The sequence below is a fragment of the Lepisma saccharinum genome, chromosome 12 (assembly GCF_977018435.1).
Source record: "Lepisma saccharinum chromosome 12, izLepSacc3.1, whole genome shotgun sequence".
Classification (NCBI taxonomy): Eukaryota; Metazoa; Arthropoda; class Insecta; order Zygentoma; family Lepismatidae; genus Lepisma; species Lepisma saccharinum.
This window is the reverse complement of record NC_139240.1, coordinates 41,525,052-41,543,160: the sequence shown is the minus strand read 5'-3', so window position 1 is coordinate 41,543,160 and position 18,109 is coordinate 41,525,052. Positions and strand designations below refer to the sequence as shown.

General features: G+C 38.4%; 1 protein-coding gene across 1 annotated transcript in view; it reads left to right on the top strand.

Moving 5' to 3' along the window:
- Positions 1-18,109, top strand: part of LOC145996313 (uncharacterized) — a 31,586-nt gene that overhangs the window by 7,603 nt on the left and 5,874 nt on the right. Inside the window, exon 2 of the mRNA XM_083132745.1 lies at positions 16,553-16,794. Coding sequence (XP_082988871.1) covers positions 16,553-16,794 — 242 coding nt within the window. The remainder of the gene's footprint in view (positions 1-16,552; positions 16,795-18,109) is intronic.

The window sequence follows — 18,109 nt, the reverse complement described above, 5'->3', positions numbered from 1 at the left end:
ATTTTAATTTTCTCAAATTTTCTGAAGGAGCTACAGCACCCAACAGCTCGGCGTACGCCAGTGGGCATAACTCCACATCACGTGATTCCTACTATATGTCACCGAAGAAGGAAGAAAATCACAAATGTAAGGAACAAAATGGATCAACCGGTGGAGGCATATAGTGGTTCGGATCCCACTTTAAACTGTAGGTCCAGTCCAGATTACCCTTACTGTGCATAAAGTGGACTTAAAACAGCAAAACAAAGAAACAAATTGATCAATTACGGAAACTAGCCTAAAATAAACCCAACATTACAGTGAATGTAATGTTATCTGACTAATCTGAAAATGCAATTCGGATTTAATTTGGGTTAAATAATAGCACGTCACGCAATGTTTAACTCATTCCTCTTCCTCGGTGAACTCACAAACACCCATGTCCAGACCGGATTCGAACCCGGGACCCGTCGTAGAGTGTTGTGCTAACCACTACTCCACGGAGGTCGGCATACCTTGCTTAGGATACGAACCCAGGATACAGCGCGGAGCTATGCTAACCACTCCGCCACCGAAGCTGGCTAAAGTTGGATACGAACCACCGCACTTTACCCGCCACAGGGAATCGAACCCTGGGCATTCGAGTACAAGGTGACAGCTTTAACCACTACGCTATTACCAACATTTCTTCCACGTGGTACATGACACACTGGTCTGCAATCAATCAATAAACTGCAAAACCTTTGCATTTTTCTTACTTTACGTAGATTTGTTTTGATGTTGATTTTCTTTTAAAGTCAACTATATGTACGGAAAGGCTAATCGGGACAGGGCCATAGTTAATAGTGAGATCTGAACAGTGGCGGCGATTGGGTTCCAAAACTAGGGGGGCAAGGTGCAAAAAGTGGGGGACAGTTTACTTGCCCTTGGTACATAAGGTTTAGCATAGTACGGGGGGAAAAGTGGCACAAAGTGGGGAGCAACTGCCCCCCCCCCTAATCGCCGGCAATGGATCTGAACCCTGGCAGATGCCAAATTACAGCGTTCTTTAAACTGAAGCGTGACAATGCTTTAAACATAGGCTAAGTACAGATGTAATCTCATGCATGAGATCTCAACGAAATTAAAAACTTTTCTGTAATCACTACTTACTTTACACTTACATGAATATTATTACATTATTATTACCTCTGGCATTATATTCATATCATAATAATTATAATAAACTTAACTGATATAATTATACAATACATTATAATGGAGGTATAAAAACAAGTTCCAGGATATAAATTGGTTTACTATTCGACACACACACACACACATACCTTTGTCTGAGCATAGACATTATCTACCTTCACCAGGAATTGAACCCGGGACTCCTTGATTATAAGACGACATCACTACCTCATCGGGGAGGCGCTTCATTGCCTCCATAGGCCAATGGCAAGATTGTAAAATAGAATTACGCAACGAATTGTACTTTGGTTATTCCCAAATCTTGTGTAAGGATCGGCAATATAGATTTAGACGAAACTTTATGGCAATCCTTATCAGGAATATGCAATTACTTCTCGAAGTCGGCCAGATTATTCGCTTAGTCATAAATAAAGAAAATAAACGGAAACAAGCACCGATTACATATTTTTTCAATCTTTATTGCAACGAAAGCGAAGATTAGCAATTTACCACGAAACGAAGCAGTTTTCTTAGGTTTATTGCGCAACATAAAAAATTTCGCAACATCTAGCCACAGCTGTTACGTCACGCCACGTGCGAAACGGTACAGCCACCGCCGCCTCCTCCCGACCTTCGCAGTCACGTGACGCCTATTGATCGTGACGTCATCAGCGTCGGCTTGACGTCGCGGCGCACACCGACGCCTCTGCAGTCCACCCGGGTGCACCCGGCTGTGTGGTTTTGTGTCGTGAATCCTGTGTGACAAATAAAGTTGGAAAATGAGTCAGACTATAAGGAAAAAACAGTATTATCAGTGCGTTTAAACAAGGAGGGGAAGGGGAAGATATTACGTGCTTATCTGGTTTCAACCGGGCATATATATCAAGGTTTGTTCAGTAACAGTGACAGTTCGCGAAAGCGTGGTGCTCAAGACAAGGCGACGGGAAAAAGGTTTCCGAAGTACAAAGGAGGGTTGGCGTTGTATGGGTAAGTTATATTCTGTATCACATATTATGTAAACTAGAAACCATAACAAAACACTTGGTTTTGCAAGAAAGACAAATCCGTTCAATGTTCTCCCCATGACATTCGTTGTTTATTAACGTCGACATTTCCTTTTTTATATACTTCAATTTTTATACTTTTCGTCGCGATTTTAGAACCACTTAAAGTTTATTTCTATTAGGGTTCGATTTCCCCTGAAACTAGGCCGTTGTGTTTCGTAAGTAGACCAAGGTGTATTGTGACGTAAGTATTTGGAATGTTGCAATTGCGCAGTTGTGAAGAACAGTGTGTGTTTTGGTGGTGTTCAATATTTTATTCGTCCATTCCTTACGCACAAAGAAAATATATTTATTTTATCTTCATTGCAGTGATTAACTAGTAAAATGTCATTTTACGTCGTGTTCAGGGGGAATGTTAGAATGGTGCTTTCCTGATTCGTGAGAAAACATGGCCAGAAATCACAAGAGGTATGAAAGAATTCACTGATTAATTTCGACAGATCACCTTTAGGTGTGATCAAGGGTGAACTAAATATTTTCCTTCTGTCTTAATCTCCTTTCTTTCTTACTGTCTTTTACCCTCCACGTTTTTATTCTCTCTCTCTCTCTCTCTCTCTCTCTCTCTCTCTCAATACGTGTATTTTCTTCTCTCTCATTCCTTCTCAGTTTCTCACTACTCTGCTCTACACTTTCTTTTCCACCTTCCTCCCTCTCTCTGTGTGTGTCTTTCCCTCCCCCATTATTTTATTCCTGAGTTTCTCCCGTCTCTCTCTACTTCTTTTTTATTATTTCCTTCCTCTCTACTATCGTTGTCTTTCCCCGTTTCTTTTTCACTTAGCCCTCTCTCTCTCTCTCTCTCTCTCTCTTTTGTCCTCCATTCATTTCTGTCTCCCTGCGTCTTTTTCTTTCTCTCCCATTTTTGTCTCTCGCACTCTAAATATTTATTTTCTATATTCCTGTGTGTCTTTCTTTCACAATCCCCATTTTTGTCTTACCTTAACTTCGCTGTGCCTTTATATTTTACTTCCTCAGTGCCCCCCAACCTTCTTGGCTCCTCTTTAAGTCGGCCTCCGTGGTGGAATGGTTAACACAGCGCGCTACGACTCCAAACGTCCCAAGTTCGAATCCCAGCCTGGCCATGGCTGTTCTTCGTGAGTGTTCATCAATTTCATCATATCATCACTCACTATTAGCAAAAAATGCCAAGTAAAATAAATCAAATCAATAAAGAACGATATTGACTTTCTTTAACTCCTTTCTCTCCTCTTCATATGTTTCTATATATATTATTCTTTCAGTTTCTCTCTCCCTTAAAACCTCTCTCTCTCTCGTTATTCCTCTGTCGTGGCTACTGGAGGGTGTGGTGGGTCATATCCCCAGACTATTGACTGCCCCCCGTGGTAATTAGGTTTCAGAAAAAAATAATTTGATCAATATATAATTGTCTTATTGCCAAATACAATATTCTCTACAGGGACGGAGTTAAAGTGTTGGCGGCCTATGCTGGCATCCCAACTGGTTTGTGAGTGTGCAAATGTTGCTTCACAATACATAATTTTTAAAACTTCTCATGTAGGCTACACCTGGCTTCACATGTATGTTCTTTTTTAGTTTGTCCACCAGTCTAACCTATTTGATTTTAGGTCGCTGCCCTGCCACTTTGAGCTAATCGCGATGATGGGAATGAAATGGATGAAGGGGCAATCTCGTTGCTGTGTAATCAAGGGATCCAGGGTTCGATATTCGGTGGAGGCACATAGTGATTCATTGATTGAATTGTTATTTTAAGTTTACTTTATGCACAGAAAGGCTAATCGGGACTGGACCTACAGTTTAAAGTGGGATCCGAACCATTGTGCCATGTGATTCCGATCTCTCTTTAAACTATGTCCAATCCCAATTTGCTTTTTGTGCAAGAAGTGGACTTCACAAACTCAAAAAAAAAAATGGAACGGATGATACAACACAAAGGAACCTCCACAGATGATTTGGTGTCAGAATCTCGTTAGTCTTCAAATATTGAAGGGTTGAAGAGAAGTAGACAGTTGAGTGCCATGAGAGAAGGTCATGTCGTCGCGATTAGCATAAAAATGCAGAAAAGTGACGTAAAATAACTAAAAAATATTAAAAATTTGTTGCAGTTCATTACGTTATATACGGTTCGGTTCCTTCTTTGATAATTGCCTCCCCGATGACGCGGTGGCAACGAAATCCAGGGTCCCGGGTTCGATACCCGGTGGAGGTTAGTTCGGATCGTATTTTAAACTGTAGGTTTAGCCGATTAGTCAATCTGTTCATAAAGTGGACTTGGAACAAAAACTCAAAACTCTATGATAATTGCAATGTAATTTGTAAGTAGTGAACAAGGTAAACTACTTAAAACAAAAACATAATTTATACCATTAAATAGACGAATTTTTTGGCGCGATGCGTCACAATTCGCAAAGGGAAAATCAGGAATTGCGCAGTTGGTAAGTTGATTGCTGAAACGTGCAGCACACACTCCGCTAATATCCGGTGAAAGCGAGACAAAGGAAAAAGAGAGACTGTTTAGTCGTGTACTTTGAACCTTGGACAAACTCTGGCAGTCGCCCAGAGTGTATTTTGTTCCCTGTAACAGTGTTACAAGTCCAGGGATATATCAGCTTTCTTTGTTGCCTGTCTGCTGCAACCGTCCGGGGAAAGGGATGGGGTGTACAGACAACGCAAAGAAAATGGTAGTTCAGATTTTGACATGGAAAAAATATACTGTAATTGGTAAAAAAAAAAAAAAAAAACTAAAAAAAACTGTATAGTTACAAAACGTGAAAATTCGACATTTTTGGAGAGATTTTTCAAAAGTTGGAAACACAATCGTGTTATTAATAGGTGCAATGAGATTGTTTAAAAGGAACTATATTATTGATTATTTGTAAACTGTTTAATGATAATAAAAATTATTTGAAACCCTTTTACAAATATAATCATTAACATTAAGCAATATTTATTTATATTATTATTAATGGTCTATAACTATTAAAATTGTATATCATTGGGCTTCTGAATGTTGAACCCCCTTCCATTATTTCTCTCCATGTAAGGCCATTGTGGTAAACAGACTGAATGAAAATGGTTATGTACAATTCGCGTACTGTTGTTTTTTGTTACTGAGTGTAAAAGACGAAATTTAGAGATGCGAAGGCAAATTTTACACCTGAATAGCAGTTTTGAAACCAAATACGGGAGTGTTGTGATTTGGGGGAGAGGGGCTTGGTGTAAAAATCATCGATACAGCTTAACAGCATCGAGTCTAAAAACTTCGGTTGTCTTTTTTTGTTTACATGTATTTTCTCTTCAAAGATTCTAGCCGACTTTGGTGACGGAGTGCTTATCACAGCACACGACTCCAGGGGTCCCGGGTTCGAATCTTTGCGAGTGCCCCTTCATGAATTTCATCGTATCATCACTTATATTAATCGTCGCGATTAGACAAAAGTGGAAGAAAAGCGACGCTAAATAACAAAAATCAAATCAAATCCTGAAAGTTTCTCTCCAACAAGTTCGTTAAAAAAAAAGTAAAATATGCATAAATGCCACTCTGCAGGTCCGTATGTGTACGTTAAAAAAACAACTAATATTTTGGTGCGAAAAAACGCCTATTGCTTTGGAAATTTAAGACTTGGCAACACTGTTCTTTGACTGCTAGTCTGCGCAAAAAGGAAGTTAAATATAAACCACAGTTCCAACTATTTGTTTACTCGCGATTCGAAGACTGAATACATTGAGTTCAACAACACTTTCCGGTCATTGCTGGCAAAAACGAGCCAACGCACTTGTTCCATTTTCCTTTCTTCTTTTTCCTGTTGCGTGTTATGGTTTATTCACCCCGCTTGAAATCAGCACGGAACATGCACGCGAGGCGCCGAAAACTTCTCTCCCGTTAATTTTTAACCGAGGTAGTAGTTCGTATTGTACCAAGCAGAAAAGACTGAATACATTCGCAAATTTCAAGTGAAGACAATTTGTTCATTCACTCTAGTACACAGAATGAGTTCCTTTGTTGACACAATTGGGAGAGGTTCCTTTGTTGACACAATTGGGAGATGGGCATCGAGCTTACAAACAACGAAAGGAATTTTGGGTTGTATCTGATTGTAGTTCATACCATAAGAAGTAAATGTAAGGAAGGTGTTATAGTCCCCACCTGACAAAAAATATTGTGAACGTCCATGTTTGGCGTTCATGCCAACATGTCCCCTCTTCCATCAAATTTCGGAGGGCCATAGCAACAACAACAAGCAGTGGGGGGATCCATGAGTATTACCGTGCAAATTGTTCATGAATACGAGGGTCACTATTTATATTTTGAGCCTAACAATGAAAAAACAGGAATTTGGCATTGAAAACTGCTATATTGTTTTTCGAAGTATTCTCCTTTATGGTCAATACACTTTTGCATTCGTTCGAACCATTTGTCAAAGCAGTTTTTCCAATCTTCTTGAGACACCTCCATAATATGGTTTTTGAACGCATCAACGGCGTCTTCCGCCGACGAAAATCGTTGTCCACTCAATTTATTTATTTTCTTGACATTCGGGAACAAGAAGAAGTCATTGGGTGCCAAATCAGGACTGTACGGCGGAAGACCCATCAATTCGATTTTTTGGCTGTTCATAAAGTCGGTTGTTACACGAGATGTGTGACAGCTGGCATTGTCTTGATGAAGAATGATCCGACGGCGTTTGTTTGTTTTCCGTATTTGACCGAAGACCTCTGGCAAACAAATTGTTGTGTACCATTCAGAGTTGACCGTTCTACGTTCCTCTAAAGGCACAGTTGCCACATGACCAGTTTTCCCGAAAAAAAAAAACAGGCGACCATTTGTTTCGATGTGCTTCGAGCGCGAACAACTTTTGTTGGATTGGGTTCATCTTGAAACACCCATACAGTCGACTGCTGTTTACGTTCCGGCTCATATGCATATATCCATGATTCGTCACCTGTTACAATCTTATATACGTCTTTTGAAGCACCACGATTGTATTTATTGAGCATTTGTTTGCACCAATTGACGCGAGCGTCTTTTTGAGTTTTTGTCAAATTGTGTGGGATCAAATGAGAACATACTTTTCTCACAGCTAGATGATCATGTAATATTTTATATATGCTGGTGGAACTAGTGCCTATGGTTGCCTCAATCTCACAGTATGTCACCTGACGATCTTGCAGTATTATGTTTTGCACAGCATCAGTGTTTTCTTGAACAACAACTGATTTTGGACGACCTTCGCGAATCTCGTCGGTGAGCGAATGGCGGCCACGATTAAATTCGTTATACCAGCGTTTCACAGTGGCAAACGATGGGGCTTCATCGCCAAATGTGGAAGTAAGTTGATCGATGCACTCTTGTCTTGATAATCAACGTCGAAAATCGTAAAAATTCATCGCACGAAAATGTTCACGAGTTAATTCCATTTTATTGTTGTCGCGCAATCTCCAAGGCAACATAAACAACACAAATGAAGCTATTGACAAAACATTTGAAGTACGTTATGGTCAATAATGCCAGACGATTCCGTACAAACGTCAAATCGCGCCTAACTTCAATCAATGTTGCCAAGGCTCAAAATATAAATAGTGACCCTCGTATTTTCATAATTTTTCTCTTCCATCCTATGTTTTTAAGCGATGGATTTTTATGTATGCTAGTGTAGAAGTTGTCAACATCTTGTTTTCAGTTTTCTTTAAATTCTTGAAGCTCTTATTGGGTCAAATAAAGTGCACGAACATGGTGATGGACAATTTGCATGGTAATACTCAGGGTGCGAAATCATTGAAAACTGGTGGGGAGGAGAAAGCTCTTCATCTACAAACCCCCTCCCCCCACAAACATATGTGTAAATTATACGATACATATTTCTAATGTTATTAAAAGTAAAAATAAATTACTCAAAATATATATTATTATTATTATTTACATAAATGAAATTAATTTGATAGTTTTATAAATATCAGATATTGCAAAGCAGCTAATTAATTCATTTACCAACTGGTTAAAGATGTTAATAAATTATGAAATAGTTCAAATGGTTATATTATGTGAAAGTTTGTGCTTTATGATAAATCAATTAGATTTCATAGGTATTATTTTCTTGCATTCTTGTTTTTCTTTTATTGTGCGTATTGATGTAGATTTGTTTTCGATATTATTCTTAAAGTATATTTGAAATTAAAAGTAATTGCTTATATTTTGTTTGTTATAACAAAAACTCTCCCCCCGGAAATTTTTGGTGGGGGGATTCTTGAGGCCAAGATTGTTCCCCCCAGGATTTCGCATCCTGGTAATACTAATGGATCCCACTGTACAACAGCAGACCCCCTTTATCAACACCAGTGTGCGAATTAGCGGGGCGGGAGATACCGGGGATTCATTATTATTATGTGATTACTACGGAAGAGACCAATTGAGGAGATTGCGTACTACCTTAACTTCGCTATACAAGGCAAAATAAATAAATATTGTTATATGTCGTTGTTTTCTGAAGAATAGCGTGACCATTGGTTAATTTAACTTTGAAGTTTTGAATTACGATTAATTCTAGAGGGAGGGAGAAAGTCAGAAAGAGTGCACTCAACACAAATAATTTGCATTATACATTGCCTAATTGTCTATAATACATTAAAAATTACGTCTCTCAAAAGAGAACAGCTAGAAACTTAAAAGAAAAAAACCGTGTCATTTCAAACAAAAGAAATCTTCTTTCACCCAGCATACATAAAAACAGAACGTCAAATACAGGGAAAGGTGACAAAATTTAGGACTGACAACTAAAAACGAAAACTAACCCCCCTTAAAAATCCTGGACACGCCACTGATTTCAAACTATTTTCAAAATTACCAACACGACAAAAAATTTCTGCCATCAATTTAATTGCCCTAGTCTGTGGCAGTTTTGTGTCACAAATTTGTGTCGTTCAAAAACCTGTTCACCTGAGAATATTTCGAAAGGAAACGGAAGTATTTACGCTTTCTTTTCTTTTTTTGAACTCGAAATTTGAGGTACATTGTTGACACTACTTAATGCAGCATCCCCTACAAAAGTTTATCAGACATACCAAGATAAGCGAGTGAGGAAAAATTAGCTATATTCATAAGGTTTCGTGACTTTTTTGTCTTAATTACACAATCATTAGAATAACTTTAAAAGACTCGGCATCAGGAAGCATCAGAAATTATGAATGTCTTGACTACAGGTAAATGTAATTTCCACGTTATTACAATCGATTTGTGGCAATTCGTAACATGCTTGTTAAAAACCTGCATCAGTAATTGTCGTAGCGTTGAATGTATAAAGGGAAGTAATCTTTCAACTACAGAAGATAATTTTAGTATGTCTATAAGCTATAATGCAATAGTTGAATGTTGTTGAATCAATTTCTTCGGGAAAATGCAAGCAAAGGGATAGGTAACTATTGTAGTTCATAACGTTTCTCTATTCAACTCGGCTAGCCGTACATGAGTCATTCCATGCGAAATCAACACAGCCCCCAACCTGACCATCTCCGATTTTCATGAAATTTGGGGAATTGAAGCTATGCATGGAACTTGGTAACTTTGAAAATTTCTACTTTCGTTTGTCTTGTAATTATTAAATTATTCAAGGTCAAAGTTAGCAGAAATTGCCCTTTTTGAGCCCGCTTAGCTATACTAAATGTGCTATAATTCCGCCCCTATTTCACCTAGAAAGCTCAAATAAAGCCTATTGTACAGAGAATTGAACAAGCTTTCCACTGATATATAACAAACCTACCTTTGGATAAAAATATAATTTTACACGTGACCTTGTTACGTATATAGTTACGTATATCTCAAAACATGTCATCACCAAAAATCGTGAAAAAAATATATTTGGTCCCCCATGCCAAACTATAAAACATATCAAAAAAATATTCTGGGACTGAAATGGGATCAGAAGATACAAAATAATATGTGTAACTATGTGACTGATAAAAGCCTCATTACATGAACTATGACAAGTCAAAAGTCCTTTAACACCCTCTACAAAATGTAAAGGAGTTATCCTGGTCATGAAAAAAATAGGTTAGGCACAGGGAGATCTCAAGCTGTGTGTGTCAAGCGCAGATCCGGCATATTGTTGACCGCCATACTGAATTCAACGCAAAATTTTCAAAGAAAAGGGGTGATGTGATATATCAAATCAGGCTAGAATTTAACGAGAAATGAAGCAGCGAAGGTTTTTTTAAAAAATAATCATTAGCCAGCAAAAAGTTATACGCATATCTTTCACTTACGATATATGCACATTATAATGTCGTCGATATTCCTGTGAGCACACTCGTTGACGTCTCTCACACTCATATAGAACATTTGGCAATGTAGAAGGTGCAACAGCATCGCAAGCAGCAACTATGCCTTCTCTCAGATGGTCAATATTAGGGACTTTTAGTGCATGCACCATTCTCTTCAAATGTTTCTGAAGGTAAAAGTCCTCCTAAGATGTTAGATCTCGGGAATGTGCAGGCCTTTTAATAGATCCCCCCTTCTGCCGATTAATCTACCTAGAAATTTAACATAAAGAAATTGCCAAAATGTCCACATACTGTGGTCACACGCTGTCCTGTTTCAAAACTCTGGAAAAATGCCATATCCCGTAAGCAAGGATGAAAAACCTGTTCACTTAACAAATCCAAGAAGCCCTCATCATTTAAGGTTCAGTTGTTGAATATGGACCAACCATTCCCATTCTCCATACACTATACCACATCATTAGAGCTTACCAGCAACAACCATTCGGCTGGGATCTGTCTACTATAGATTATCAAATCACAAGTATTGCATATTATTTTTATTAACTTCATTAGCCTCGTCACTGAAGAATTTTTCATTCCAAAGGAAGTGCCACGTAATTGTTTCAGATACTTTTCCCAATATTCTTCAATATTCAACTATTTGGTGAATGTCGCTGATTAAAATCATATGGAATGGTGCGTATACTTCTTTCTCTCCCGAGATGTCACCGTGATCTCGATGAGTTCCTAACACGTTGACACTCACAGCTAGAGATCTCCCTGTGGCTAACCTATTTTTTTCATGACCAGGATAACTCCTTTACATTTTGTAGAGGGTGTTAAAGGACTTTTGACTTGTCATAGTTCATGTAATGAGGCTTTTATCAGTCGCATAGTTACACGTATTATTTTGTATCTTCTGATCCCATTGCAGTCCCAGAATGATTTTTGATATGTTTTATAGTATGGCATGAGGGACCAAATATATTTTTTTCACGATTTTTGGTGATGACATGTTTTGAGATAATCAAGGTCAAAGGTCAAGGTCACGTGACAAAATTATATTTTTATCCAATGGTAGGCTTGTTATATTTCACTGGGAAGCTTGTTCAATTTCCTGTACAATAAGCTTTATTTGAGCTTCCTAGGCGAAATAGTGGCGGAGTTACAGCACATTTAGTATAGCTAAGCGGGCTCAAAAAGGCCAATTTATGCGAACTTTGACCTTGAATAATTTAACAATTACAAGACGCACGAGACTAAAAATTTGCATACTTACTAAGTTCCATGCATAGTTTCAACTCCCCAATTTTCATGAAAATCGGAGATGGCCAGGTTGGAAATTGCACATATCTGTGTTGATTTGGCATGGAATGACTCACATGCAACCCTGCGGAAAGAACTCCCTACTTCCTTGTATTGATTTTGCTACATGCTGTGTGCAAGGACAAGGTCACGTAACTTTCCGCTTGGGGCTCGAGTCTTGCAAGTCTTTAATTAACGATAAGAGCATGAAATACTTTACTGAACAGAATTCTTATTCATTTTTTAGATTTACTCCAGAATATACATGCATATTATTAACCAACAAAATCTGACACTTAATACAATAGCGATTCCACGTAAATATGAATGGCCTTGTACGTTCAATTTACAAAAGATTCGAACATCACGATTACTACAAAGTGTTTGTTATGAAAGTTGTTTTCTCTAAAAACTTACCGACAAAAAATCTAATACGGTAGGACGCATAAATATTACCAGGCAAATTGTCCATCAGAATGTTTATTCATTTTATGTCAGTAATAAGTTACAAAATCGAAACAGAATACCAAGGAACTAGTTATGTTAGTAATAAGTTACAAAGTTGAAACAGAATACCAAGGAACTACAGAGCATTCCGTGACATTCGCTACGAGACTCGGCGGCAAGCGGCCCGGCGTCAGCGCTTGTATTTCCCCGGTGAACGGGGTCCGCGACAGTCGGCTATTAAAATTACTGTTTTCATATTGTGTACTAACCTTAACTACAGAAGGTGTTGAAAATGATGTCCCTCTGCTGCAACACATTCCTGGCATCTCCGAAGGAAATGGGCATTTACACGTGCAAGTTCGTCTACTGTAATTCTCCCGATTTCTCGTAGAATACTGTCTTTTAACTCACGGATGGTGTGCAGATTGTCTTTGTATACTTTATTTTTTAGATTTACCCAAAAATAAAAATCGCAGGCTGACCCTGTGACTCTAAACTTTTTTACGAGGTTTAATATATGGAACGGGAACACCAGGAAATTTCGTTTCAAAACGTCGTCGCACTTCTCCACAATTCCTCTTTCCGAAGTAACACTCGACAAGATAAATCCTTTGTTGTAATGTAAACTTTTGTGGTGCCATATTAAGCCACAATCTTAAACTGGCCCTTCCCTTCATACTTACGGCACTCACGCATACCATAAATTTTTCTCTGAAAACCAGCCAATTTCCAAATGCATGGAAAGAAGCTCGAGTTATTCCGCTCCCCAAAAAGCAGACGTTAACCTCTCTAAGCGATTTAAGACCAGTCAGCATTCTGTCAATATTTTCAAAAGTCACAGAAAAGATAGTATCTATACAATTAAAAGAGTACATTGCAAAATATAAAATCTTACCTGATTCTCTATCAGGTTTCCGTACTTCTCATAGTACAACCACGGCATTATTATCTGTCACGGACAATATTTTACGTTCGATTAACGATAAAAAACTAACTATACTAGTATTATTAGACCTTTCTAAAGCTTTCGATCTTGTCAATCATAACCTTCTCCTAGCAAAAATGAAATACTACAGTTTTTCGAAGCCTGTAATAAACTGGTTCCAATCATATCTACACGAAAGAAGACAAAGGGTTTTTTACCCTGCCGACACCGGATCATCACCGATAACATTAAATGGAGGAGTCCCGCAAGGTTCCATTCTGGCCCCCCTTTTATACACCTTATACGTCGCTGATATATCAAAGACCATCAGCCATTGTAATATACATTGTTACGCGGATGATACGCAGTTGATGATATCGTCATCACCATCGAATTTGTTAAACAAGATAGATAATCTAAACAATGATTTACATACCCTTAACAAGTGGCTCACTGCAAATGGGCTCGCAATTAACCAGAATAAATGCGTATACACAATTTTAGGCTCTAAGTATTATCTTGAAAAAGTAAATTATGATACAATTAACATCAAAATTAAAAACCAAAACATAATTTATGCACCAACCGTTAAAAATCTAGGCCTTACTTTCGATCCCAAACTTTCCTGGGCAGGGCATATTTCAGCGCAATGCACAAAAGCGCTAACAATAATGAGATCACTCTACAGGAGGAGAGACTTTTTCACTAAAGAAACGAAATTATATCTCATCGAAACCCTAATATATCCTATTTTCGATTACTGTGATGTGGTGTACGGCACGAATTTACAACGTAAAATATCGAACAGAATACAAAAAATACAGAATTCTTGCATTCGTTACGTTCTCTCGATCAGGAGAAATCAGCACATCCTACCCTTGCTCAATACATACAAAATCCTTAACATGTCTAGGCGACGCCTTCTGCATCAGTGTTCTACAATATATAAGGTATTAAAATTGCAAACACCTAGCAATCTCCACGAGAAACTGACATTTAGAAATTCCATACATCCATACAATACTAGAGGTCGGCGAAAAATCGACATTCCCCGCCACTCTGCTGTCAGTTTCGAAGGCTCCTTCTCCCTCTGGTCTGCAAAGGTTTGGAATGCTCTTCCCGATTATATTTATTTTGCAACAGCACCCAAAAACTTCAAAGAACAAGTCGTATTATTTTTATTGCAAAGACAACAATTGAGCATTAGCTCGTACGGCTAAGCAACAGGAATCAAGTAAAGTAAAACCATGTATTTTGCAAACACTTATCTGACACTACGAATATTTATTTCATCCTGTGTGCATGCGTATGTACACGTGTGTATGTGTGTGTGTGTGTGTGTGTGTGTTAATGTATCTGTCATTGTATTCTCTTATAATTTTATTATTTTTCATTTATGTCAAATTCATTCATGTTATGTTATCTGATTTCAGTATTATTCAGTATTATAAATGTATGTATTGTAACTTTTATTCACCAGAGTTAGGTGGTAGAGCAGCCCAGGGCTGAATCTCGCTCTGTAGTAAATAAAAAGACTTTTCAATTCAATTCAATTCAATTCAATTCAACACACGGACACGACACAACACAACTTCCGAGGGAGGATTATACTGGCGTCAGTCTGCAACGTCAACAGAAAGGGAAAGAGAGCGAAGGCAGGGAGAACGAAAAAACAGACTGTAGCGTGCGACTGTCGCTGACCCGTTCACCGGGAAAGACAAGCGCTGACGCCGGGCCGCTTGACGCCGAGTCTCGTAGCGAATGTCAGGGAATGCTCAGTTGACATCCTTCACACCAGCATCAGAATGCAAGAGAAAAATAAATAGCAATTGCTGTGGATAATTTTACTTGTATTATTTATGCAGTTCACATACATTGACACATTGACAAAGAAAATTTATGTCGAATAGAACGTATGAAAATATAACCCACAAAGAAAAGCCGTCCTTGACGTACTCGCGATCTATATTTGCAGTAAACCAGCAGTATTCTTATTCTTTTTTAACACCAATCATCAGAAACGCTTCTGAACCTGCCCAATAGTGACAGATGTCAAATATTTGCACCCTACGGCTTTTTCAATTACAGTTTCCCACTGGAAATTATAAAAGGGATTTTTTTTTACGAAGCGGGAAGTTTTAAAATTTGAAATTCGTTCTTTCTTCACATAGAGAGATATTTTCGGGATTTTCCCAAGATGTGTGACTTTTTCGCGTCAAAATTTAGCTAATCGTGTTTATTCTTTAAAAGTTAAGTTCACAATTTTGTTGCTTTATTGCTCACTGGGGAAAAAAATACTGGCTTCGAGATTTCAGTGACGGGGAAGGCAGTGGCTGCGTCAGAGGGAGGGCTATGGGGGCAGATGCCCATGGACAACCGGTACACCACCCCAGTCAATAAGAGAAACTGATTGTGAGTCTTTTTTGTTTGGTGTGACTGCTTCCGCCCTACTCTCGACCTAATCAATCTGGTGTCGCCATCTACAGCAAGGTGACGGACTGCCTGCCCCAACTAACAGGAAAACTAGCTACGTAAGCAGAAACTCGGAGCAATTGCCAAACCTTGCTGCAGGATATTCAGAGCTTGACTAGTGTCCAGAGCACTGGCGTACGTAGGGGTACTGATGGGGCTACAGCCCCCCCCGAAATTATGAGAAAATCTAAATGTTCAAAGGAAAGCATCAAAGAACTCGGGAAAAACCAAAGTCGCAAATGCAAACTCCCCTTAAAATTACCCCCGATTACCATTTTTGTTTTTCAACAAATTTGAAATTAGCTTAATAATGGTAATTACGAAATACTTTATAGTGTATCCCCCCATCTCCCCTAAAATGTGGCTATGAAATATCCAACTTTATAATTCCATCCCCTTCGAAAAAAAAATCCTGCATACACTAGTGGTCCAGAGGCAGGCAACAACTACAAATATGTAACTGATGTTGTCAAGAAAGGAAAATGCATCCATAACCTCCAGCAATAAATCTGCATCTCTTTCTTCTTCACAAATATATAAAAATATAGCTTAGACTCATATATCATTATAAATGGAGAGGCACTCCATAGTGCCCAAATAAAGGGAAGTGCATAGAAGAAATATGAAATAGAGGAGGATTTAGGAGTAGCTAAATCAAAACTTAAAAGTTCTAATAAGTTGTAGCTCAGAAAAAACAACACTAAAATTAGGATCCGTAGATAAGCACTTAAATTCACCAGTATAGAACCAAGCAAAGCAACTTCCAAAGTATTCAGGAGACAACATGGTGGCATCAATTGGTTTAATCTTTTTTCCTAATTTCATTGTTACATCTGTTTCAGATCGAGAGAAACAAACCAAGTATTTGCCGCCTTCTCAACAGCCTAGCTGCGGGGAGGCTCCAGGGTATGTGCCCACAGTTGGTCGGTGGGGCAATGAGTGGCCAAGTTGACTCGCAACTCTCAGCTCGGATGATGCGGATCATATTCCGCAACGACCCAGGCCCACCGAAGCCCGGCTGAGGGACCCTGTGTGGCCCCTTGGCCGTCCACTCCCGCTCCCAGCATGGGATAGCCAGAAACCTGCACTGCACTTCCAATGTGTGGAACAGTATGAAGAGCTGGCCTCAAGCGTCGAGCTGCAAGTTCAGCAACTCTTGCAGGCACATCACTACAACACCGTGGGGAATTTTGTCAAGTAAGTTGTTTCGATTGTATTCTTTCAGTAGTTCACACATATCCTAGAAATTAATATGTGTCCAAAATGCAGGAAGCACTAGCAACACTGAACTAATGCACGGTAAGGCACTAAGAATTACCAGGCTTTTTAATTCTCTGTTCGGTGTGTGAGGGGAGTCAAGTCATAACCATAGAAAGCAAGTAACTCCTTGCATGGGGTGCTGTGTGTGTTGCCTTGCTTATATACGCATCTCAGAACATATGAAACATGTTTAGGTAACAGTAAACAGGTCTAAACCAAGGTATGTGACTTAGTGCACTTACTTCAAAATTTTGTGACAAACTGAAAATCTATGGTAAAAGTTTGAAATCTTGTTTTTCAATTTCTCAAATTTATTTATTGAGAAATGTTCAGTGGCCCCCATTTTTTACCAAGACGAATTCAATTAATCTATGCTCTTCTTGAAGGTTTGCATAACCACTTTTTATAGATGCAAAATAATATATGGTATTTTTTTTCCTGAGACGTTTCATCCTAGTTTCCCTTTCAAGTTTGTAAGCTTGAAAAAGTTCTGGGAAACCAGGATGAAATGTCGCAGGAATTTTTTTTTTTCAAAACACGTAATTGTAGGGCTGAGCCGATACCACTTTGATACAGATGCCAATACTTGTATAATTAAAATTTAAAATAAGAAAGGCTATATTATATATATACATATATAATTATATATATAAATTGTGTGTGTGTGTGCATAATTATTATTATGTTTATTACATATGCATTTCTGACGAGCGGGCTGGCTATGAATAAATTAACCCACCAAACGATGCTCTGTTGCAACGATGGATCTCAACTTTACATTTTTTTTAAAGTGACAATCGATCAGATGTTTCAAATATTAGAGAAATATTAAGTGAAGCTAAGAGCAAGGCAATCATGTGGTCGTCGTCCTCCTCTTCCCCAATGTTGAAAAATGAGATCATGCCTCTTCAACCTTCTCTAAAACTAAGATATCACTCTTCCCAAACTAACATTAAATCATCTGTGAACACAAAAATAATCGGCGATTTACCAGCCCCGGACACGACATCTAAAACTGACAGTAAAGCTGTAATGTGAAACCAATCTCTTTTTTGTCCTTTAACAAAGAGAATAATAATCAGTAAATGAAATGTAAGGGGAGAATGAAAACTTACTTGTTTCTATATCAGGCAATTGACTTCAGTACAGTGATATTCCGAAGTGACTTTGCTTTCGATATACTTTCGGCAAATGATTTCTAAGAAAAATTAAATGCATAGTTCTATCACTTGGCATGGGAGGAAATCCAAGC